The 25,460-nt window shown below is 38.1% G+C and overlaps 1 protein-coding gene across 1 annotated transcript in view; it reads left to right on the top strand.

The window, feature by feature from the left end:
* LOC124277648 (unconventional myosin-Ic-like) overlaps positions 1 to 25,460 on the top strand; it is an 85,371-nt gene that overhangs the window by 9,743 nt on the left and 50,168 nt on the right. Inside the window, 1 exon segment of the mRNA XM_046713374.1 lies at positions 24,136 to 24,442. Coding sequence (XP_046569330.1) covers positions 24,317 to 24,442 — 126 coding nt within the window. The 5' untranslated portion in view covers positions 24,136 to 24,316.

The following is a 25,460-nucleotide window of genomic DNA, read 5'->3' as shown; positions in this document are numbered from 1 at the left end:
CACGATTAATCATTGTAACAGAAATTAATAAAGTTCAGCAATATGTCAAAGATGACCAGTTTGTCTCCATGTCACTACTTGGGCTGTCAGACTCACTGTTTTGTTAATGTCAGTGTATCCCAATTTTGTAGATTGATGTTCATGAGGTTAATCACTGAATTTTTTAAATTATTATTTCATGTGTGTTTTTTTCGTACAAAGTCACCATACAGTGAATAGTCCACCATTTCCAGACATTTCCTGGAATTTTGATAAAGATCTTCCAGATGTACAGAGAATATAAAATAAACTAAATAGATAACAACTTCAACTGAAAAAACATATGGCATGAAGATCAAAATTGTGGACATGATAGTGCACTACAATTTATCATCGAGGTGTATTTATCTAAATTAAATGAAATTTTGACATCTTTTTTGATATGCGAAATGTTAGGATGTCTTTTATCTTCATTTGAAAATGTTGTATTTTGTGACAATTATGATGCGATTGAGCGCATCTTTTCTTTTCTCAGGGTATCCAAATAATACCTTTTTCTTATTTAAGTGAAGAAGAGTGCCTGTTTTATGTTGAATCCATGCAATAACATTATTCCAAATCGCTTAATCTCATTCATAAAATATGTGTATTATGGTTTCAACACTTGTTTTACTGGTACAAGCATTGATTTCAGAAAGTACAAGCATTGATTTCAATCAAGTTCATTTGGTTTCTTGGCCCAGACTCGATTATTTACAGACTGCCACCATACAGCTGGAATGTTGCTGCCTGAAGCGTTAAACAATGAACCAACATAAATTCACAGTCCAGGGCTCGATTTAGTGCTTTGTTACTTGCACTGGTGCAACCCAATGTTACAAAGTGCAACCTAGTTATTAGTCTTACTTGAACCAGGTGCAAGTCAACTTTTGAGTGGGTAAACTTCTGAACAAAACATCTAAATAATTCAATAGCATATTTCTTTCATTACATATTGCAATAAAAGCAGTGCAACTGGAATTTGCCTGGTGCAACTAGGTTCTTATCTTAGGTTGCACCTGGTGCAAGAAGGTTAACATCTCTTAAATCGAGTCCTGACTGTCTAAGAGGCACATGTATGCATGGTTATGACGTCAATAGGCTAGCACTATAAAACATGGTATTACACATGGTCGAAACCATTACAAGAAGTCAAAAAACTTTCTGGATCAGCTTCATACAGAGCTCAGATTATCTTAAAATTGTTGGTTTTGGTGTGGTTTTGATCAGATGTCAGAGGCTTTGAAACCCAGGCTGCACTTTCTTCTTTGCTAAAGTTTCTGTGATAATGGAATGTAACTTCTCATGGGAAATGCCAGCTGAATGAGCAACATGATGGTCAGTCATTTGCTGATTGGTTGTCATGGTGTCTGTGGATTATTTTAGATATTGCTGATGTGAAGTGACTTGCTATAGCTCAAATGACTCAAGTATTTGTGGACCATCATGACTTGACATAATATAACAGATTTGGGTGCAGAGAGGAGAGATATTGTAAAGATCTAGTATTTTTGGTTACATGTCTTTTCATGAGATGAGGGTGTGGTGTATTTTGTTGTAGAGATCTGTTTTGTGACGGATCTTGTACTGTGGTTTGGGTGAAGAGAGCAAAATAGTGTGGAGATCAGTTATTTCTTGTGATGGATTGTGTCATGAGATGAGGTTGTAGTGTGTACATCGTGTAGAGATCTGAGTCTGTGAGTTTAATTTTTGATATTTGCTGAAGTGACATGTTATAGTGCGTGAGTTTTATGCCACACTCAGCAGTATTCCAGCTCTATCTCAGCAGTCTGTAAATAATCATGTCTGGGTTGGACAATCCAGTGATCAACAGCATGAGCATCAACCGCAATTGGGATATGATGACATGTGTCAACCAAGTCATCAAGCCTGACCACCTGATCCCGTTATTCTCCTCTGACGACAAGCATGGGTTACTGAAGATCAATTTGAACTCGGATCTTCGTGGGTAGACTAGTTATTGCTCAAATGACCCAAGTTTTTGTGGGAATATCCCCATGACTTAACATAAAATAACAGATTTGGATGCAGAGAGGAGAGATATTGTAGAGATCTATTAATTATTGTGATGGAGATGTCTTGAGATTTGTTCGTAATGTGTACATCTTGTAGAGATCAAACGACACTCTTATTTGTGGACCATGACTTGACATAAAATAACAGATTTGGATGCAGAGAGGACAGATCTTGTAGAGATCTATTATTTCTTGTGATGGAGTTTGTTGGTAATGTGTACATCTTGTAGAGATCAAACGACACTAGTATTTGTGGACCATGACTTAACATAATGTCCATAACAATAGATTTAACTCTCACGCAATTTGTTCAATTTGATGTTCAAAACTTATAAGTCAGCCCTCCTGTACGAGTTGTACACCATTGGCCCTCTCCATAGCCTGACTCTCCACTCAAGCCCTACTCCGTGTAAACACAGTATACTAGGCAAGGTGTTACGTCTGATACAATATTCATTCAATCTCAAGAAAGAAGCACAAATCTCTGTTGATCTAGTGTACACATATATGAGCTCCGCACTGAGGGCTATTTTTGTCCAGCCAGTCTATTTTGAAAAAATACACTCCCAGTTCCTGTATTACATACTCGCCGTGTGTCGGTTGAATAGATTTTCATTCAGCAATATCCTGAAAGACGTTCAATGGGCAGGTTGTTAAACTCTGTCAACAGTGAACAAGTACATTATATTTCTGTGACAGTCAAGAAATGAAACCCATTTGCCGAATGTTAAAACTTTCTTGAATGTTGTAGGAAAACTGTATCCTCAAGGTTACCTTCACTTAATTTATTTGGAATCACTGTGACTGTCAAGAAATGAAACCCATTTGCTGAATGTTAAAGCTTTGTTGAATGTCGTAGGAAAACGGTATCCCAAAATTCATGCTTACTAAATTGATTTAGAATTAATTAGAACTTAATTGATTGCAGCTTATATGACCAGCTGTACAACTTTATTACTTTACGACTGAACTGTAGGTATTTTTGATACTCCAGTGACTCGTTACCTCAAAAGCTGCTACACCAGCGGTCGACGACAAGTCGATATCACACATGCTTAAGTGACAGCTGTGTGATGTTTGAGATGCAGACACCACAATAGTCATGATGTTTCCTTTCACGAGAGTGTGTTGTGAATACAATGTTGAGATTTATTATATATTGTGAGGGATGTTGGCGTGGTGGGTTAAGATATTGGTGAAATGTATTATATTGTGATAGATCTTGTAATGAGATGTGGGGTATTGTATAGATACTGTTAAAATCTGCTATATTGTCATCAGGATCTTGTAATGAAATGTGGAGGTATTGTATAGATATTGTTGAAATGTATTATGTTGTGATAGGTCTTGTAATGAAATGTGGAGGTATTGTATAGATATTGTTGAAATGTATTATGTTGTGATAGGTCTTGTAATGAAATGTGGAGGTATTGTATAGATATTGTTGAAATGTATTATGTTGTGATAGGTCTTGTAATGGGATGTGGAGGTATTGTATAGATATTGTTGAAATGTATTATATTGTGATAGGTCTTGTAATGAGATGTGGAGGTATTATGTAGATATTGTTGAAATGTATTATATTGTGATAGGTCTTGTAATGAGATGTGGAGGTATTGTGTAGATATTGTTGAAATGTATCTTGATGGATCTTGTACTTACATATGGGTGTAAACTCCCTCACTCACTGTAACCAGATTAGAGTATATTTTCCCAATTGCGTGACATCCATCATATCTTTGCGAAAAGGACTTATCTTTGAAATACTTTGTTCCCAATCCCAATCGGTTGGTACCTTTATAACTCAATATCTGTGATTGCACATTGGAGCATAATTCTAAAACCGGATATATTTCTTCACCAAACTTGGCACAAAGTTAGATCTGGTGGTCTACAGGTGCCTTTTGGTAGTTTTGGATTTCTGAATAAAATAGTTTTTCGTGTTTCCATGGCAACAATTTTGGCTTCAACCGAATTTGGTGGTAGTGCTCCTTTCTGGAGCAGACCTTTCAGTACTCTCCTTCCACTTTGCTATATACACGCCAACACATTTGACACAGTCATAACTAGTAGACATATTCATTAAGAGTATTTTGCCATTGCGGGGGATATTGATGACTTTGTCTTCTTGTTAACATTTTTCTCGGCCCTTGTCAGACAAAGCTAGAGCTTTTGTAAGCCTATTTTAAAATATAGAAGTTACAATGGTCTCCATTTAAGATTGCGTTGTGTGACTGGACTGAGACCCGTAATGCCAGCAGCTTAATAAAGCCAACGAGAGTTGACCTGACCTTCTGCATCCCTACCTGGAGATGCTCATGTTGGTGTAAATCTCATGACATTGACACAGACAAATATGCATGAATAAAATGGTAAAATCCTCATGACCTTCCGTACCCATGCCAAGTATGTTCTACAAGAGGCTGCTGGTTGTATGGCTCGGTTTAATTGCAGCCAGTGGCTAATTCCTTAAACCTTTTTGTAAACCGTTTTGTTAAACCCTCGTCAGCATTTTAATCTGTTTATCCTGTCTGAGACCAAACAAAACTGCCACACGCCATTAACATTCGTGAAAGATCTTTCTAATCGGTCACGTGACCGGGCTGTTTAAACTGGCACGAGAGACTCTCCATGTTGACTCCTCATCTGTACAAGGAAATGTTTTTATTCAAATTTGCCATGTAGGATAATGAAGCAAGTGACTGCTTACAGTACTTGTACTATGATGCCAAATTTTGAGTATGTTAGAAATTATAAATGTATGTGTATGAAGGTTCCTTTTGTGATCTACGATTTAGATTACTTTGTATTGATCTGAATTATGATATGATAAAGTAACTTATTTACTTTAATATGCCTGGTACATTATTGAAAATATTATATTTGGGTACATGTACTCTTTATGAATCACAAACTGTAAGAATTATGATTCATAATCACTTTCCTGGTATCGAATTAGAATTGAGATATACTGAACAAAACTATCAGCGATCATGAATATTTGGGTGGCTGTTTTTATGAAATTGCTAGCTCAGTCTCAGAATCACTTCATATCCACAAAATTGTCATGACCCCTAACTTATTTCACTGACTGACTGAGTTTGGTTTTACGCCGCTTTTAGCAATATTCCAGCAACATCACGGCGGGGGACACCAGAAATGGGCTTCACACATTGTACCCATGTGGGGATTCGAACCCGGTCTTCGGCATGACGAGCCAACGCTTTAGCCACTAGGCTACCCCAGCGGCCCATATATGTTGGAATATGATTGCAGGTGAATTCATACAACCACTCTTCAGTTATAAAGAATAACCTTCAGGTTTATTGTGTAGTGTTAAGAATTATTGATCTAAGGGGTCCCAACTATCGAAATCAGCAACAGCAGTTAAACATCATGGAATTCAGGATCCCCTAAATTTCTAAGGCATAAACTTCTCCCCTGCAAGCAGAGTAAAAAGTGCTCACATTTCAAATATTATAAAAGTCAGAAACTGGACTGAGCTATTTCCATTGTGTTTGTGGAAGGTCTGGCCGGCTATAGATGGTCATACAAGAACGCCATGCGAGGGGACGCTGACTGACCGGCTCATGGGGAACCATGTTCTGTTCAGGTTGACAAATAAACAATGTCTCGGGATGTAATGTTCCCACACGAGGGTGTCGATTGTTGGCACGTCCCACTCATCAGATTGGAGCTACAGGGTTGTGTGTTTTGTATTGTAAAAAGTGCACAGCGTTCTGTGTTGGTAGAAAGACAACAGTCCTGATAGACCACAGTGGCTGCTGCTGGAAGTTAGAGTGGCTCAGGTTGGTGTGGTTCAACAGTTGTCCATGGATGTTGGTGATGATGATTGTGATTATGATTATGATGATGATGATGATGATGATGATGATGATGATGATGATGATGATGATGATGATGAAGGTGGTTGTGTTGTGATGATGATGATGATTCTGATTATAATGATTGTGATGATAATGATGATTGTGATGCCATGGTTGTCAGATGATTGTGATGATGACTGTGATGATGATTGTGATGATGGTGGTTGCGTTGAGTGTGATGATGATGATGGTGATGATGATGATGATGATGATGATGATTATAATGATTGTGATGATGACTGATGGCGATGATGATGAAGGTGGTTGTGTTGAGTATGATGATGATGATGATGATGATGATGAAGGTGGTTGATTGTGATGATGATGATGATTCTGATGATTCTGATGATTCTGATTATAATGATTGTGATGATAATGACTGATAGCGATGATGATGAAAGTTGTTGCATTGAGTATGATGATGATGATGATGATGAACAAGGTGGTTGTGTTGATTGTGATGATGATGATGATTCTGATTATAATGATTGTGATGATAATGATGATTGTGATGCCATGGTTGTCAGATGATTGTGATGATGATTGTGATGGCGATGGTGATGGTGATGAAGGTGGTTGCATTGAGTGTGATGATGATGATGATGATGATGATGATGATGAAGGTGAAGGTGATTATGTTGATCTTGATGAGTGAAAGACTGTATTTTATCACAACAATGGTAAACTTTCACAACTTATATTTAGGACATTATTCCCCAGAACAAATCCTGCAGTGAATAGATCTACCTGAAGAGTTGTAGTGGAGATGTTTGCTGATGATAATAACTGATAACTTTAGAGATCCTGATTTGGGGTCTTTAAAACATTTCAAATATAGCTTCTTTTGTTTTTAGATGAAAAACACTGTAACGTAAAAGGCCCCAAAATAACTTTTTCGTTTCACCTTACCTCAGCCATGATGGTTATCTGCTTGGTGGTGCTGACTCGTGGCAGTTTGAAATAATATATGGAATACAAATGTGATTAAATCTTTTAAAAATTGAATATTATGTCAGTTTTGTTTAAGCCTTGTAGAGTTTTGATTTGGAGAAGGATAATAACCTGTTTGATATCTGTTTGCTGCAACAGGATGTTGTTTTTTATGCAGGGGCTCAACAAGGAAATGTTGGACCAGCGGTGTAGTCTTGTGTACAGTTCTTTATATGTGATGACATTTTCTTTCTCCGTATCCTGTTCTGGGCTAAAAAATAAGTGAGGTCTCTGTTGAACCATCGCATTAGGAAATTTGTGCAACAAATATAGAACGGTTAACTGAATCTTAGAGGCAAGTTTTACCTTAATATTTGACATTAGTTTTATGGATAATAACTTCTGGATTCTTTTTATCATGAGTCAGGGTAACGTCAAGTTCCTTCATAACCAGGTTTATCCCTGAAACCTTATTACAAAGAATAATGATGCTTTTGATGGGCGTATCAAATTTAGGAGGTGAAATTGGGTATAACGTCGTGCTTGAGAATATTTCACTCATATGATGACGTGCATATGTGTGTATACTAGCCCAGACTGAAGCTGGTTTTATAGCGCTAGCCCACTGAGATACCATGCTGCAGTGAAGCAGGAATACCCCTCTCTGACACATTATACTGACTCCGAGCCGACCAGTCCTTGTTGTACCCATTAATGCCGCGCGCCAGGCAGGGACCAACAAGTATCATATTTCAACGTCTTTTGGTATGACGAACCCGCGACCTTCCGCTCTCCCGGGCGGACGGTCTAACCACTACACCACGGAGGCTGTCATCAAATTTAGGATAATATAAATACATGTACTGGACATTCTCATGGATATCATTCATGTCATATTTTTTGTTCACATAGATTTGAAAAATATTCATAAATGTCACCATCCTTTCGAACATTTGAAAAACATCATGACATCTTTGAAACACTGACCATAGATATTTTATATCTTTTAGACAAATAATTAGTAAGTATTGGTTGTTACAAAGATTACTAATGTTTTTATGGGCATTTCATAGTTGGGATACTGAATACTTGACATTTTTATGTATATCATATGTCGTGGGGTTTTATTACCATAAATTAAAGTAACTGCTTCTATATTTCACCATCCTTATAAACATTTGAAAGAAATCATGGCTATTCAGGAAATCGTGAAATATTGAAAATAAATATTTTAGAACATTTAGCCAATTAATTAGTAAGCATTTTAGAATCACCTAGTAGGTAGAGTTTGATTGGTGTCTTTTTTCCCTGAATATCCTTACACTATTACGTTTTATCAACTGTGATTACAGCTCTTATATAATGGAAGATTTAGCATGGGACCCTCTATTATCGCGGTAGTTAATGTTGTCGCCATCGGGATTATGAACGGCTACTGACATTTAGTATTTTATATATATTTTCAGTTGACTGATGTTTAATCTTCATTTCTGTCACAAATAATGTGACACATGGTCGCAACTCGTTTAATACCATTGCGGCAATTCCGATTGTCTCGTTTGACCCGGAAATTGAAGCAACTCTCTATTATCGCGGTATTGCTATTTTCTTACTATGGCACGCGGTACAAGCAGATGACACTGTGAAACGTTTACTAAGACAAGTAACGAATCTAAATAGTTTGATCATTAAAAAATATTTAGGAATTTCATTCACATTAGTAATATCATCATGCTTTTAACCCAAACATCAGAAACTTCTATTCATTTGGATACAAGGTAACAATAACGTTACAAAATATTGTTTTTCCGGCTTAAAACGTACCATACAAGTTGCTGCCGTGTGCAGAGTGAAAATGCATAATACGTCACTTCCTGTTATATTTTTAGCACGGAAAATATGCAAATGACCTTATAGTTGTCACAGGATTGCTCTTGATGAAGTAAGTTTTGATTCATGCTAGATGTAAGGGCAGTAGGGGTCATACTAGTTTCAAAATGTTCTAGAACTTACTGAAAAGATGAATGCTTTAATATAACTCCGATTACACACAACATTCCAATGAAATAAATGACTTTTTCAAGAGCGATGAATATATTTTTCGTAATTTGCATTTGTAAACAGCCGATGCGGGGCGTGGTGTTTCTGCTTTCCCGATGTTTTCGCGTGCCGCGATAATAGAGAGCCCACGATAATAGAGAGTCCCAGTATACAACTATCTAGTCACAGCCAATCAGCTTGAAGGTTGCTGTCACATGATCTCATCTTGTGAAAACTTAGGCAATATTTGTCTTCACTTTTCCCAGAAACAGATACATCAAATAGAACTAGGATGCTGAGATAACATCTCTCACCTGTCTTCAATCTTTATGACGACTAGGTTGTAAAGATGTGAGGAAATATCTGTCCAGTAACCAGACTGACTGACTGACTGAGTTTGGTTTTACGCCGCTTTTAGCAATATTCCAGCAATGGGGACACCAGAAATGGGCTTCACTCATTGTACCCATGTGGGGATTCGAACCCGGGTCTTCGGCGTGACGAGCCAACGCTTTAACCACTAGACTACCCCACTGCCCCCAGTAACCAGATCCCACATCCTTACAAGGTATCATATAAACATTCAAAATGTAAGAATACCCTGAGGCTGCAATACAATACATATCCGATTATAGTGGGATACAATTCGTATCCTGCTACAGTACTTGTACTTCGTAAGTTCTTTTGTCCCTTTTTGCAGGTGAATCACAACTCTGAATTATTTGTTTTTAAATTTCATACATCAAAGATGGGATTTACTAGTGAGAAACATAGCAGGCTGGTGGCACTGTGCAGATTCTTTTTATTTGGGCTGTGTATTGCCCCAAATTTCATATTGTGATATATTGCAATACACTCTTCTGTATTGCGATACGTATTGCGAAACGTATTGCAATATATTGTGAAAGAACAGTTATTGAGATCTGTCCACTTGGTAATATTCTTTTACCTTCAAATTGAATCACAGTATATGTGAGTAACCATTGTGCATTGTATAGCTTCTTTCAAAGTGAAAAAAGGAAAATCCAGAACATTCTTCTGTTTATATTTTTATTTTAAAACAGCAGGGATCGACACTAACTAACAAATTTTAACTGGCCCTCCGGCTAGTGGATTTGGTATGTCACTAGTCCTTTCCAAAAATTACTAGCCCTACACTTTACTATAAAAAAACAACTTTCAACAAGTCTTTCTTTTAATTGTAACTGCTGTCCAAAGGAAAGTTAACGCAGATAAATGTATGATTTCTCATTTCATATATATGACAAATTCAACTGAAACTAGCTTACACCAATTGTCCTCCATCGACCCACCCATACTATTTATATACTTTAACTTCTTTCAACAGCAAAGGATGTTGAATTTCAAATATTTTAAAGAGTTAAAGAATTTACTGTACACATCTGTATTACTCAAGAAAAATTTAATTGCAGTCACAATCATGTGACATGATCTTGAAGTGCACATTCTAATCAAAACGATGATTTATGCACCTTTGTCTTTGAATAAAAGTATTATTGACATTACCTATTTCATGAATGTCACGTTTGGTACACATTCACATAAAGAAATGATTTAACAAAACACTCAAGATGGGCAAAAGTCACTCTATATCAGGTATAGTACACATTTTCTTTCCTCACTCACTGACCTCTCACTCACTCAATGCTAGCCAATCAACTTCAAAGTCTCTGTCACATCATCTCATTGTGTGAATACCTACAGGCAATATTTGTCTCCCCTTTTCCAAGAAACAAATACACTAAGTATTATTCTTCAATGTGTTCAATCCTAATATTGTCTGTGGAATAATGCCATGATGAGTGTTTGGTGATGAAGTTGTGAAGAAGGAAGCAGCTGTCAAACAACTGGATTCCACATCCGTGAAGAGATTCATGTAATCATGTCCATCTATCTACTAAATACCTTTTAAAAACAGTTTTACCTGATTAATAAAATGTTGATGGCTGTAAAAGAGGAAACAGGAAAGTCTAATAAAAGAAAATTGACAAAGTGAATTTGCACAACATTTGTAGATGATAGGGAAACACCTGTAATTAGTGAGGAGGGATGTAGTTATGCCAGGTAAACACAGGTGACCATGACATTACGAAATATTTGTTTCTTGTGCATGTCGATCTGGGGTCCTGGTTGGCCAGGGGATTGGTCCGTCGTCTTTGTGACTACGAGACGGTGTGGTCTCTGTCACGCCAGAGGAAGGCGTGACCAAGATATTTGTCATGTTTTCCCCAGTGTTTGTAGACAGTAGGTCATCATGATGCTAGTCTAATTAGTTTGTGAGTCACCGTGATGATTTTGAGTCATGATGACATGCTACAGCCCTTTTCAAATATAACTTATTGAATTTTGGGCAAAAATATACCATAAACAAGTCTATTATGTTTGAAGAACAATGAATTTATCCCCATTTGTTCATGATGTCTGGGGGCGGTGGGGTAGCCTAATGGTTAAAGCGTTGGCTCGTCACGCCGAAGACCCGGGTTCGAATCCCCACATGGGCACAATGTGTGAAGCCCATTTCTGGTGTCCCCCGCCGTGATATTGCTGGAATATTGCTAAAAGCGGCGTAAAACCAAACTCAGTCAGTCAGTCATGATGTCTGTATGTCTGTCCTAACTTAGACAATAAGTTGAACTGATATTTTTTGAAGAAGTTCTATTATGGAAATTAGAGAAGAATTTAAAAAAAATCTTTTTGGCGTGATATTTAGTACCAGCTATGTTTTAAAATTGAATAAAATAGTGTTTCTTTCGAGGAAAAAGCTCCTTATACTGTTTGGGGCCAAAATGCTGTCCGTACTAATTAAGACATTTGTTTGTTAAGTGCAATAGAATGGCTCCGTGTATAGTCCTAGCATTGGACAGGGTAGTCAGTCACCATGCCGACAAATAGCAAAGAAGTATGTTTATATGTAGTGTCATATAGTTTCAATGAAACTCTCTACTTTCTCCCTGTCATGCTAAATAAATACAACCATTGAAATATCAGGAGATTTACTTCACTCACTCACTCACTCAGTTTCCACACTAAAGACAGTCCCTGTTATTGTGTAGATGAAATTCTCTTGTCAATCATATATTCATTCAGAGGATTAAGACACACTCTTCAAGATGACAATTTTTTCAACTTGAATGTCATTTTTGCATCAGATTTTGGGTGTGTTTTTTTTTCAACTGCCATGTTATTAACTGTGTCAGAGTCACCCGTAGTGATACTTAATCCATCTCCTAGCACCATGCCATTTCTGGTGTCCCCTACCGTGATATTGCTGGGATATTGCTAAAAGCGGTGTGCCCAGCTGAAAAGGCACCATGGTTGACCATGGTCAACCACGGCTTACCACGGAAAACCATGGTATTACCATGGTTTACCATGCTAAACCGTGGTCACTAACATTTCTCCCCATGGTAGACCATGGTATACCACAGCAGACCATGGTCACCAGAAACCATGGTAGACCGTGGTCACCAACATTTCTCCCCATGGTATGCCAGACCATGGTGGTCACCAACATTTCATGGTCCCAGAAACCATGGTAGGGCCGTGGTCACCAACATTTCTCCCATGCTATACCATGGTAGGCCATGGTCACCATGGTATACCACAGCAGACAATGGTCATTATAGACCATGGTCACCAGAAACCAGGGTAGACCATGGTCATCTTAGACAAAACAATGGTAGACCATGGTGATGTTCTCATACAAAGTAATGGTTGACCATGGTCATCACATACAAATCTATGGTAGACCATGGTCATGACAGACCAATTTTACATTTCAACCGTGATAAATAAAAAAAATAAAATTGAAATCCTGACTGTTTCATGACATTGTGTTTCATTTATGAATAACAAATAACGGGAGCATTCAATGAAGTGTTACACAAGCATTATACTAATAGCATTACAAAGGACGTGTGTAAAACATCTAAGTGGCAGATGAAAAATGTTTTTCCTGAGTTAGTTTGCCTTTAATGAATATTCATGATAGATATCTTACAGATCCTTGTTCTTACGTCTGTGTGCATTAAACAACTAAAATTGAACACTTCACTCGGTGAGAGACATGTTAAAATGAAGTGTGTTTTAATGAAAAATACAAGAACACAATGTCATAAAAAACAATTATCAACGGGAACAGTTCACATATTTTAACTTTCTCATTGTTGCTACAGAAACACACAAACAAATAAGGAACAAAAGACGTCTTATACACTTGAAAATCAAAACAAATTAACCCTCCGTACATCTGAAAATAAAATAATTTTGCCCGTCCCCTTTGCTAAAGTTGTCCATTAAACTGTGTAAACCCCAGCTCTCGTGGTCTTACTAGTTTTTGTGCCTGGTTGCCTTTAGTTGTTGTTGTTTTTATGATAAGCTCCCGATTTTAGAACACATTTCACTGTCACTTCCTGTTCAGCACGTGCAATATGACCCGGAAGAGATTACATCAAAGTAGATTAATGAAATTTATTGCCGGGGATAGGTGCAAAAACTATTCTTCCACGTTATGATCGACGAAGGAACGTGTACACTGAATATCTTTTTTCGCGATTCCCGTCGTTGACAATATTACTGTTTATGAATTCTAATTTTGATGTTGATGCCTAGATATTGTAATTCTTGCCTTTATTTGTTAATAAGATGAGAAATTATCCACTGTTGACTACGTAGTGTTGTTATGAAGTACCTCGATCGCGTGATTGCAAACCCGGCCACGCCCTTCGTGCTTACGTAATCTTTGGATAATTGCGACTTCAAGAACGGATAGCACTAATCATACAGCCTTTTACATACATAGTTACGATACATCCCTGGTCGTACTAATTAATTTTTCTTTTCTAAAAAATATGTTTCAACTTCCAACTCGCGCCATTCCGGGACAAGCCGAATGGAGATAGTACGATACGGAGACACGCGACCGTTTCCCGGGCACCGCCGATACCATAGCTGCTACTTGTCACGTAGACATGTATGAGCGCAAAACCAGTGATAGGCGTGAAACACAACTTTGTCAACACTGGCAATAGACTACAACGATCCAAGCGAAGAATATCCCTAATATATTAGCAATGACGGATTTCGAGGATAATCCAGCGATGGATATGTCAAGAACTCAATTTAAAACCATACTCACTCACTGACCTCTCACGATGGGGCTTGTCTAACAGATCACATGGTGCATTAGACCCTTTCTCTTGACAAGTCACAAGAAACAAGTATACCATTAAAAAAATGTAGGGGATATTCCATTTTTTGAGCGTATCACTAGCCAATGCCAATGCATATGAGAAAAAGTAATATATGGCAATCTCTACTAGTAGAATCGGAGATTCTACCAGTAGAGACTCCTATCGCAGTCTGTACCCGGACATATATATCTAGATACAGATGAAACATTTCCTAAGGAATGGAATATATTGTCACATTTTCCCTTAATTTCTCTTCATCATCTGTTTCCTCCTTGGCTTCATCATTTGCATTTTATCAATCTTGTAATTCCAATATCTACTACTTTTTTTGATAGTATGTATTAGGGCTGGGATGGGAAACCCGGATACCTGGGACAGGAAACCAGGATACCTGGGACGGATGGGTACTGAGTTGGACCCGGGTACCCGTCTCAATACCCGGAGCCGTTATGATCATGTGACTAATAGATTAAACAATGTAATATGTTATTCTTTCATGATTAAAAGGTTGTATTGTTTTTGAAGATTTAGACATAGTTTACAGTCACTTCTTTTAAATATAATACATGGTTAAGATATTGAAAAGCTCAAGATTTTAGCTATTCTTATCTGAAGAATATATTGCCATTTCTTGCGAATTTGATGTCAGGAATTAACATAACAGGTATCTGGATAGGGTAGGGTAATGGGGGTGGGGTACCCGGGTAGAAAATTTGGACCCATCCCAGCCCTAAAGTATATATACTGGACAAATATAGTTAGGGATATACAGTCAAATCCCGATGAGTCGAATGCCGGTGTCTCGAATATTATGCATAACTCGAAGTACCTGTCGGTCCCGACCATTCCCTGTTATAGTTGTCATCATTTGAATACCGGTTACACGAATTCGTCTCATAAATACACACGATGACTCGAGAAGAAAATTTGGTCCCATGAGATTCAAACAACAGCAATCTTGTATACATAAGCCGAAGTCAGTCAATGTTGATTGGTGTAGCAAACTGATCCAATTAACAAACCAGCGCGGCTCACACCTTTCCGCCTTTGACGGGTGAGTTCAAAAGGCAGATTAGTGATTTTAGGAAAATCACTGTCTGTGCTAATCAGACATGAACTGATAAGGTGCCCCTATTAGTGATAGGGAAATCATTAGATAAACAGATGCTTAGGCGTAGGAATTAGGACTGGACCATCTTTTTTCTACCCTCATAGACATACCTATGTCTCGAATACATCAATAAGTCGAATTTCTTACTTGGTCCCCAGAGATTCGACTCATCGGGATTTGATTGTATGTATATTTTTAAATTATGAATAATGATCTATTCATTGATTGACACACTCAACAAATATCAATCATAAATATACCAATATCCCTAACTTATTTTGTCCAGTATATTTGTTACCACCCTGGCCATGATACAGAGCATCCATAATAGCAGTATTGAACACCCAGCCCCGTGTGGTCAGAATTAATGTGGACAGTGCCCAGGGAATGTTGAAACATTGCTATCTGGGGAGATATGCTGTGAATCCAGAGGCTGAAATCAATTATCGGTTTGTTGCTCCTGTCAACATGTGCTATTAGTCAGACTACATGTGCACATGTACATTTATACAAATGTTATGGGACTTTACGTGACACTGTTTCTGTTTCACTAATTGATCCCCCATCTTCCTGATATGTGACTCCTTCGTCATATCCGGAACACAAGGATGAATTACTCAGCTGCAGATCTGTACTGGATGAGATTACGCTTATAACAAGTGTCTGTGTAACGGAAGGGAGCTGAATTTTCAAGTCCCAGTGGCAACAGTTTACAGGAAGATAGTTTTATACCGACTTTGTTTACAGAGCTCAGTTTAAGCTGTGTTTTTGTGAAAAATATAAGCAAAGTATATCAACAAACAATCATTACATTGACTTGCTTGCATTATAACTACATGTGAAGAATTTAGAAAAACAGTAGTATAACCATATATATGTATTTATATGTGTATTTACCAAATGTATCCTTTTCAAATTTTGTGCATTTATCTGTTTACAAAGTTTCATTTCCTGATCAAATGCAGCCATCACAGAAATTGTAGTGAAAAATGCACATTTTGGGCAGCACACAAACCAATACAATTTTGATGTCGCCAGAAATGCTTTATGCAGAATTATTTTTCAAAATGTCTGCCTATTTGTGTAAAAATACCCAATCTATTCTGAATTTCCAAAGCAAACTATCAATAGCCATAGTGAATGGTAACATATGAACAAATACTCCATGGCCCGAAAGCTGAGGCCCTTCAGCAGTATAAATACTTAGTAAATAGTATCACTGATAAAAAGCTATGTCCAGGAAAACCTGTTACACAACATCAAATTTCACATGGGTATGATGCAAACATGTCATTGTCATAGTTGGAAGGAATATGCAGTCCAACCTGCAGATCAGGAGATATGGAACAATAGGTATGATGCTAACAAACAGGTTTGATTCAAGTAGATACTGGAACATCCTGACATTCAACAGGCTGAAAGTTTAGAGCAGACAAACCAAGTATCTGTCACTGTTTTATAGTGTCTCCTATGTTGTTGCTGCTGTTGGATGTTGTTGCTGCTGTTGGATGTTGTTGCTGCTGTTGGATGTTGCTGCTGTTGGATGTTGTTGCTGCTGTTGGTTGTTGCTGCTGTTGGATGATCTTGTTGGATCTTGTTGCTGTTGGATGTTGTTGGATATTGTTGCTGCTGTTGGATGTTGTTGGATATTGTTGCTGCTGTTAGATTATGTTGCTGCTGTTGGATGTTGCTGCTGTTGGATGTTGTTGCTGTTGGATGTTGTTGGATATTGTTGCTGTTAGATAATGTTGCATCTGTTGGATGTTGTTGTTGGATGTTGTTGCTGCTGTTGGATGTTGTTGCTGTTGGATGTTGTTGGATATTGTTGCTGTTAGATGTTGTTGCTGCTGTTGGGTGTTGCTGCTGTTGGATGATCTTGTTGGATCTTGTTGTTGGATGTTGTTGCTGTTGGATGTTGTTGTTGGATGTTGTTGCTGCTGTTGGATGTTGTGAGTAGATATTTCTCACATTGACAACACAAGTCCTGTTGAGTGTCCACAACATTTTATGTGCTTATCACTAGGAGTTTCAAGGTTTCTAACTAACTGCTCACGCTTGTTTACATGAATCTATCTCCATGCATTCAGTATGTCAAGTGCAATATACTGTATACTGCACGTGATACAAGATTATTCCTTGGTGCCATTGAGATCAGGCTCCAGATAGTATGACGTTGACTGTGTGAGGAATTGGTTCTGAAGTCATGATTGATCAATGGTCATCATAGTTTTGCTGTTTTTCAAATTTCATCCCATGAAACACTAACACTTACTTCAAACCATTTTTTAAAGAACATAAAACAGGTTTCACTATGTTCAAAGTGTTAAGTCGAGAACAGAGAAAATGAGAAAAGTTAAGAAAATGAACAAGGGGGGAAAAACAATTTGTGTGAGGAAAACAATGGTATGAGGAATATTGCATTCAATTGCTTGGTAGTTCTGACCATTCCAACCAGTCTTTGATTACATCAATGAGTGGGTGAGTGAGTTTAGTTTTAAGCCGGTATCAACAATATTGAAGCTATATGGCGGCGGTCTGTAAATAATTGAATCAAGACCAGACAACAGCATGAGCACGGATATACACAACTGGGATACGATGACATGTGTCCCGTTAGTCGCCTCTTATGACAAGCATGAGGTGCTGAAGACCAATTCCAACCCGGATCTTCACGGGTGACTACATCAATGATTTTCAACACCTCTAATTCTGACAAATGCATATGCGGAATGTGTGTAGGTGGTTGTATATGTCAACCTAACCCTGTACACTACCGGGAGGTGGAGTATGACAATACGACAGTTATACCATACCTCACACTACGATGATGGATGGCTGTGGGTTACATGTGAGTGGTCGGAAGTGTGGCTACTATATCAAAGGCTCCTGGACAATGATGGTCCTCGACTGACACACTTCATCACCGGTGGACAAGGTCAGAAGTGTTACATGCGAGGTCAGGACAACACTGACCCCCCTCGCCTTACTTACTGACCAGCCAGCTCACCACTGACCCCATGTTGTGTCAAAGGTGACTGTCTTCTACAGGTCTGATGGTCACCATCTCCATAGTATGCACAAGTTATGGATAGTTAAGTTCATTTGGGATTTTGTGTCTGCTTCTGGGGGTGCCCGATTTCGTGGACAGGGACAGGTAGGTTGGAAACTGCTAAATAATTTGTGTAAGAAATAATAGAAAAAGGCTGTCCCCAAAATATGTAGATGTAGGACTTTATTATGAGTGAAGTCGGATGAAGAGGAAGTTATGGATTAAGTTAAAATTCATAATTTTTAGAAGGAACTCTTGAGTATTGGGGCACTTCGATAATAATCAAAGGAGAGTTTCATTTCAAGGTAATAAAAGAGGGGATGAGAGTAGGCTACAAGAGCTGAGAATATAGGAGTATATGCTGCTGGAGCTGAGAATTGGACAAATTTTGGCTGCTCCAGCTGAGATGAGTATAGGCTGCTAGAGCTGAGAAGGGAAAGAATATAGGTTGCCATAGATGAAAATGAGAACTAGATGAATATAGGCTCCTAAGAGCTGAGAGGGAAGGGGAAGAATATAGGTTGCCATAGATGAAAATGAGAATTGGATGAGTATAGGCTCCTAAGAGCTGAGAATAGGATGAACTTTAAAGCAGCTCCAGTGAGAAAGAGCTTAAGTTGAAAAAGGAAAGTGTCCAGGCTGCTATAGCTGAGAAGGAATGGGTTATAGGTGCTAATTCTGAGAACAAACAGGGGTGGAAATAACCCATTGCCCGATGTCCGAAGTCTAGTGTGTTTTTCTGTTGGGCAAGCAAATTTGTATATCACACTGTACCGTGTCCAGTTGATTTTCCAATGTTAATTATGTTGTTTATTTAAAAAATCATCAAGAAAATCGACCGGTATAGTGGAAAAATTATCAGGGCAAGTGATTTTACATGTGCCACTGTACCAAAGTACACTAGCAATTTTAAAGTTATTTCCATCCCTGAACAAGAATGGAATGAGAGCAAATGTTTTATTTAGTATGTGATCAGAGACCAGATGGCCAGCTAAATGTAAAGTCTGTTAGCATCTAGCCAAGTGCATGTTATAAAGGTGACGCCTCAACAACTTCTAGACCGACAACTGCTTTATAACTACTTCAGTGCACATGATTTACATTAAAGGTTAGATCAAAGAAAGTAGTAATACATCTGTAGTATCGGGAGAGCCTGTTTTTTGTAATGTTACCCTTTGAACCCACACTTCCTTCTCAGTCACGGACATAAATCATAGAACTGTGCTCTGACTGATTCAGGAGCTTGACTGTTGTCTGAAAAAACTCTGGACTTTGTTTTTTGTGATTATTGTTGATTGGTGTGGGCTATTTTATTATTTGAAGTATTTCTTGTTTTGGTGGTTCAAGTACCTCAAGCAGTGTGTAATACTGGGGGACATATGTATACATCATCAAGGTGTATGTTTGCACAGTCACGAAAGGCCAGTTTGTTCATAGAACATTGTTGCACACAACAGACATTTGTCAGATCTCAGGTTTTATATTCCCACTGGACAACTCCTGTGGCAGTGATAAGAGGCGACTTAGTTAAAGGGGATCGGGTGGTCAGGCTCGTGGCTTGTTTGACACATGTCATTGGTTCCCAATTGCACAGATCGATGCTCATGCTGTTGATCACTGGATAATTAATGTCTGGTCCAAACTCGATTATTTACAAGGAATATTGCTGAGTGCTGCGGCAGTGAGTGAGTTCCGTTTTATGCTGCTTTTAGGCCAGACCAATTTTATTTCTTGTTTTACTGATTTTTGTCCTCAGAAAACCTAAAGGCAGGAGGGAAAAATAAAAAAATAAAATGATCAGTCAAAGTAATATTCCTACTAAATACTAAAAGTATTTTACTTTTGGGAATTTATGAAGTGTATATGGGGCAAAAAACAATCTAAAAGAAGTTTTCTTATAAGTTTACAGTTTTGGCCAATAAAAACATATTTTTGGATTTTATTTTTTTTCTTACTCTTGAAAAAATGCGACTGATGGATCCGTAAAACAAGAAATATAATTGGTCTGGCCTTAGCAATATTCTCACACTATCATAGCAGGGGACACCAGAAATGGGCTGTGGCAGGATGATGATTGTGCAGCTGCTGCTGTTGCTGATATTGATGATGATGATGATGATGATGATGATGATAAAAAGAGCAAAGCGTTCTGTGTTGGTTGACAGACAACTCATTCCCGATAGACCACACTGCTGGAAGTTAAGAATGGCTCAGGCTGGTGTGGTTCAACAGTTCCAATATTGGATGATTGTGATGGTGATGATGATTGTGATGATGATGATGATGATAGCGACTAAATTATTTAATGACCCCATCAAGGCTCAAGATTAGCTTAAAACAAAATGCAATCACTCACCTATAATGATGACAATTATTTGGTCTTTGATTTTTTTACCTTTTGCTCGGTTGAAAATGAGCAATTCAATGTATCAACATCTTTCCAATACTCAGAATTTGACATTCAAAATGATGAAAATCAAAACGACAAAATGTAAAAATTTTCTCCCATACTCTATACATAGTACAGAAATCACAGGTTTCAAATGAAACATTTGCACACCTGTAACAAACCTGATTGATGCAAGTGATATCCACTGAGTCGATATTCAACCTTTACGAGACCTTCGTGACTGTAGGTTGTCCAAACACACCTATCATGTACATTGTACTCAGGTGGAGTACTGGACAGGAGGCTTGTACTGGGACAAGGGGGGCTCATTGTAGCTAGGCACACATCTAACTCCTATTGCTATTTAACCAGGTGCCTACGTCTCTCTACAACAGCTACAAAGGTCTACTGAAGCTCAATGAAAATTGTCATGCCCATATATATACATCAGACTATGACAATTTACTAAAGGTATAGGTTCATGCTTATATTTGGCTAAATTAACTTATTTTGGTGTTTGCAGTAGATTGTCTTGTTTTAACAGTTGAAAGATTTGGTCTCATTTTGAGTGAGTGAGTTTAGTTTTATGCCACATTTAGCAATATTCAAGCAATATCACAGCGGGGACGCCAGAAATGGGCTTCACCCATTGTGCCCATGTTGGGAATCGAACCCGGGTCTTCGGCGTGACAAGCGAACACTTTAACCACTAGGCTACCCCCACCGCCCCAGTTTCATTTTAACATTGTCAATAGCTTATAGGTGTCATGTCGATAGAGTGGAGTGACGCAATGTAATGTATATTTCTTACACTTGATCAATATGGTGTTAACTCTTGAATATTGTCAAACAATCAGGTTGTTTCGTAGGCCGGTTGTTAGAGAGTTAAGAGACTCAGGTCACTCTGATTTATAGTGGCTGTGATAAAATTGTCCATAAATCATTGTAGCATTAAGTAAAGCTTTGAAGAACAAACTGCAAGGATAAATTTGTATAGCCAGAGGTGTTATATTATTGGTATTCTATAGAAGAGTCTTTGAAAATATTAAAGGTTTTTGATAACAAAATGATAGCTACATTGGTCCAGTTAATAGCACCCTACAAAAACTAAGTCTTGACCAGACAAACCAGGAAGTGATATTATGACCAGTGACGAGTGTTGGGTAGGTGACTGCTCATGAGCCTTGGTCAGGTTATTGATAGCAATCTTTTCGTTGAGTAGCTCACCAGGGGCAATGGGTAGCTTAGTGGTTGAAGTGTTAGCTCATCTGAAGGTTTGAAGACCTGAGTTCGATTCCCCTCATGGGTACAATGTGTGGAGCGCATTTCTGGTGTCTCCTAGTGTGATATTGCTGGAATATTGCTAAAAGTGGCGTAAAACCATACTCACTCACTCATTATTATATTAGACTAAGGGTAGCTACATTGGTCTAATGTACACGTATTGCTCACTCACTCACTCACGCTTAAGTTCATCAGTACATTCGGTCACACACAACTTGAATGAATAGACAGTTCAGTGACCAACCCTACACTGAAGGTATAGCCACAGTGAGCTGCTTACAGGTGTTGCCTACCTGCTGTAAGTATAGCCACAGTGAGCTGCCTACAGGTGTTGCCTGCCTGCTGTAGGTATAGCCACAGTGAGCTGCCTACAGGTGTTGCCTGCCTGCTGAAGGTATAGCCACAGAGAGCTGCCTACAGGTGTTGCCTGCCTGCTGAAGGTATAGCCACAGAGAGCTGCCTACAGGTGTTGCCTGCCTGCTGAAGGTATAGCCACAGAGAGCTGCCTACAGGTGTTGCCTGCCTGCTGAAGGTATAGCCACAGAGAGCTGCCTACAGGTGTTGCCTGCCTGCTGTAGGTATAGCCACACTGCCTGCCTGCTGAAGGTATAGCCACAGAGAGCTGCCTACAGGTGTTGCCTGCCTGCTGTAGGTATAGCCACACTGAGCTGCCTACAGGTGTTGCCTGCCTGCTGTAGGTATAGCCACACTGAGCTGCCTGCTGAAGGTATAGCCACAGTGAGCTGCCTGCTGAAGGTATAGCCACAGTGAGCTGCCTACAGGTTTTGCCTGACAGTAATGTCTGTCTGTTGGGGTCCTCTGGTGGTAATGTCAGTCATGTCAAAATCTTTACTCATTTCAGCCAAGATATTTACAAAGTCAGCGATAAATGTTGTGAAGGGTTGTTAAAACCTGCTTCTTAAATCTGTTCCCAGAACTTGTCCTGTTCAAGTTGACAGACTGTTAAAAAGGTGTAATTTCTGACAGACTGTGTTACCAGATGTAGCTTCTGACAGTGATTCACAAACCAAGCCTACACTTCATCATTGACATGATAATGTATACCATGATAATGTACACCATGATAATATATACCATGATAATGTATACCATGATAATATATACCATGATAATGTATACCATGATAATATATACCATGATAATATATACCATTGTTTGACATCTTGTTATGTGGTGTCATGAGTAGTTGTGCTTGCGCTGTTAAAAAAAGTTAAGATTTAGATTTCTGAAATACTACCCAACAAAGCAGGAAACACCAAGGCTCTGACTGGACCCTTCGTCATGCTTATAATTGCATACAATCTGAAATGATATTTAATAAAGATTTATTATACTTATTTAAGTGACATTTAGAATTGGTCAGGTTGAACAAGGACAGAGTTTTGCAAGAGCTAAAGAACTTCTTTATTACATCTGGATGGAAATTTCAGTGTCCATTTGAGTCCAAAAACAATAAAAGTGTAAGATTCTGCTCCAAAAAACCCTGCCAGTTGTAATACATGATTAAGAAGTTGTTTATCCAGAGGAATATATCCTTGTTTTTCATATTCATATCCAACAGAAACGATATTATATCACTTGTTCCTCTATAAAACTGAAACTTACTATCATGAGGGGTTATGTCAGGATTAAGCCACATCATATGAGATATTGGGGTTGTGAATCTAACTAATGATGAAGTATTCACATTCTGAAGAATTTAGCTCCAAAGTTTATCATTGTTTAGACAATGTCCACCGTTTAAGGGATGATGACCTTGAAGGCATCTGTGATGAGCTCCCAGATGTTCTCAAATAAAGGTCAACATTAGTCTAATATACATAGCTATATCTTATCAGCCTGTTAGGATTCTTTTTTACCTTTTTTTTTTTTTTTTTTTTAATTGCACTAATTAAGAATGTAAAAAGAATAAAACATTACTACAAATTTTATGTTAAAGATTGTTTTAATGCTAAAATACTTTGTTATGTTTTTCTTATGATTGTTTTTTTTATATAAACAGAGAAGTGATAATATCCTGTTTTATGTTTTAATCTTTTTTCCTAGTTCCTTTTCTGCTGAAATTTACATCCCATTATCTGTTATGTCTGGACACCGGCCCCCTCGTTGAATGTCGCTCGTGAACCTCAATCCGACCCCTGTTTTCTGTTTGTACAGGCAGCTTACCAGAGGTGTTCAAACAACCAGACATGATCAGCTGATTGCACACTCCACCGTGGAACTGGGCGTGCAGCGATTACGGTAGTCGGTGCTGTCTCTCGACATCAGGTCTGTCTGATGCGTCAACTCATCGCAAGGTCGCCAGGTGCAAGATCGTAGCGACAGTCGTAAGACAATCATGGAGAACGAGTTGCACAAACGGGACAGGGTTGGTGTTCAAGACTTTGTGCTCCTAGAGGATTTTACCAATTCTGATGCCTTCAATGAGAACCTGAAGAAAAGGTTCCAGGGAAATCTTATCTACGTAAGTGACATGATTCTGTAAAAAGATTGCGTAACCCTGTTAAGACCCCCAGGAATGTCAAATATTAGACAAGAAAAAACAAGCTCACTTCACAGCTAGTGACACGACCTTGTTACGTAATTCTGTGCCAATGATTTCTCAGTTGTAGAAAATACAATAATAGAAATTTGTGTACAATCACGATAATGTGGACTTGGAATTACTGAATAACATTTATATAAATATATTGTAATTCTTGTCTATTCAATTTGAGAAAAATCAAGCTCCTATTGCTGTGTTATCTTGAGGATAAATATACTGGACAACAATAGTTAGGGATATGTAAATTTTGAAAATATGAATAATGATCTATTTATTCATTGACACACTGATAAAATATCAGTCATAAATATGCCAATATCCCTAACTTATTTTGTCCTGTATATAAACTTTTGGACAGAAATATAATTAGTTTGATGTGAGAGAATTCCCAATATATTCTTTGTTTATAATGTATTAATGGCCATTTCAGGTCAAACATCACAAGATTTTTATGGCAAATGTTTCAAACAGTTTGTTTAGATTTCTCGTAAAGAATTTTGACAATGTTAACCATCCATGTATTAGCCCTGTGAAGATCCGGGTTGGAATTGATATTCACCAACCGATGCTTGTCGTAAGAGGTGACTAACGGGATCGGGTGGTCAGGCTCGCTGACTTGGTTGACACATGTTATCGTATCCCAGTTGCGTAGATTGATGCTCATGCTATTGATCACTGGATTGTCTGGTCCAAACTCGATTGTTGCCCTTGCTACAAATTGACTGCTAGACTAACATCTCGTTTTTGAGATTAATCAATGTATTTTTAATAAAAAAATGCTTTCTAAATTATAATCATAAAATGTAAGGAAAAGGAGCCCAGAGACTTTCAACGGTGGTAATCTAGACTTGCCACATATTCTAGACTTGCATGGGCTGTCTTGGATATATTTGTTTTAGGGTCTGTATGACAGACTAGTTGACTGCTATCTGTGTGA

This window comes from Haliotis rubra, unplaced genomic scaffold (assembly GCF_003918875.1).
Source record: "Haliotis rubra isolate DU_JTF1 unplaced genomic scaffold, ASM391887v1 Scf225, whole genome shotgun sequence".
Lineage (NCBI taxonomy): Eukaryota > Metazoa > Mollusca > Gastropoda > Lepetellida > Haliotidae > Haliotis > Haliotis rubra.
Note: the sequence above shows the minus strand (reverse complement) of the source record. Positions and strands in the feature narration are given on the sequence as shown.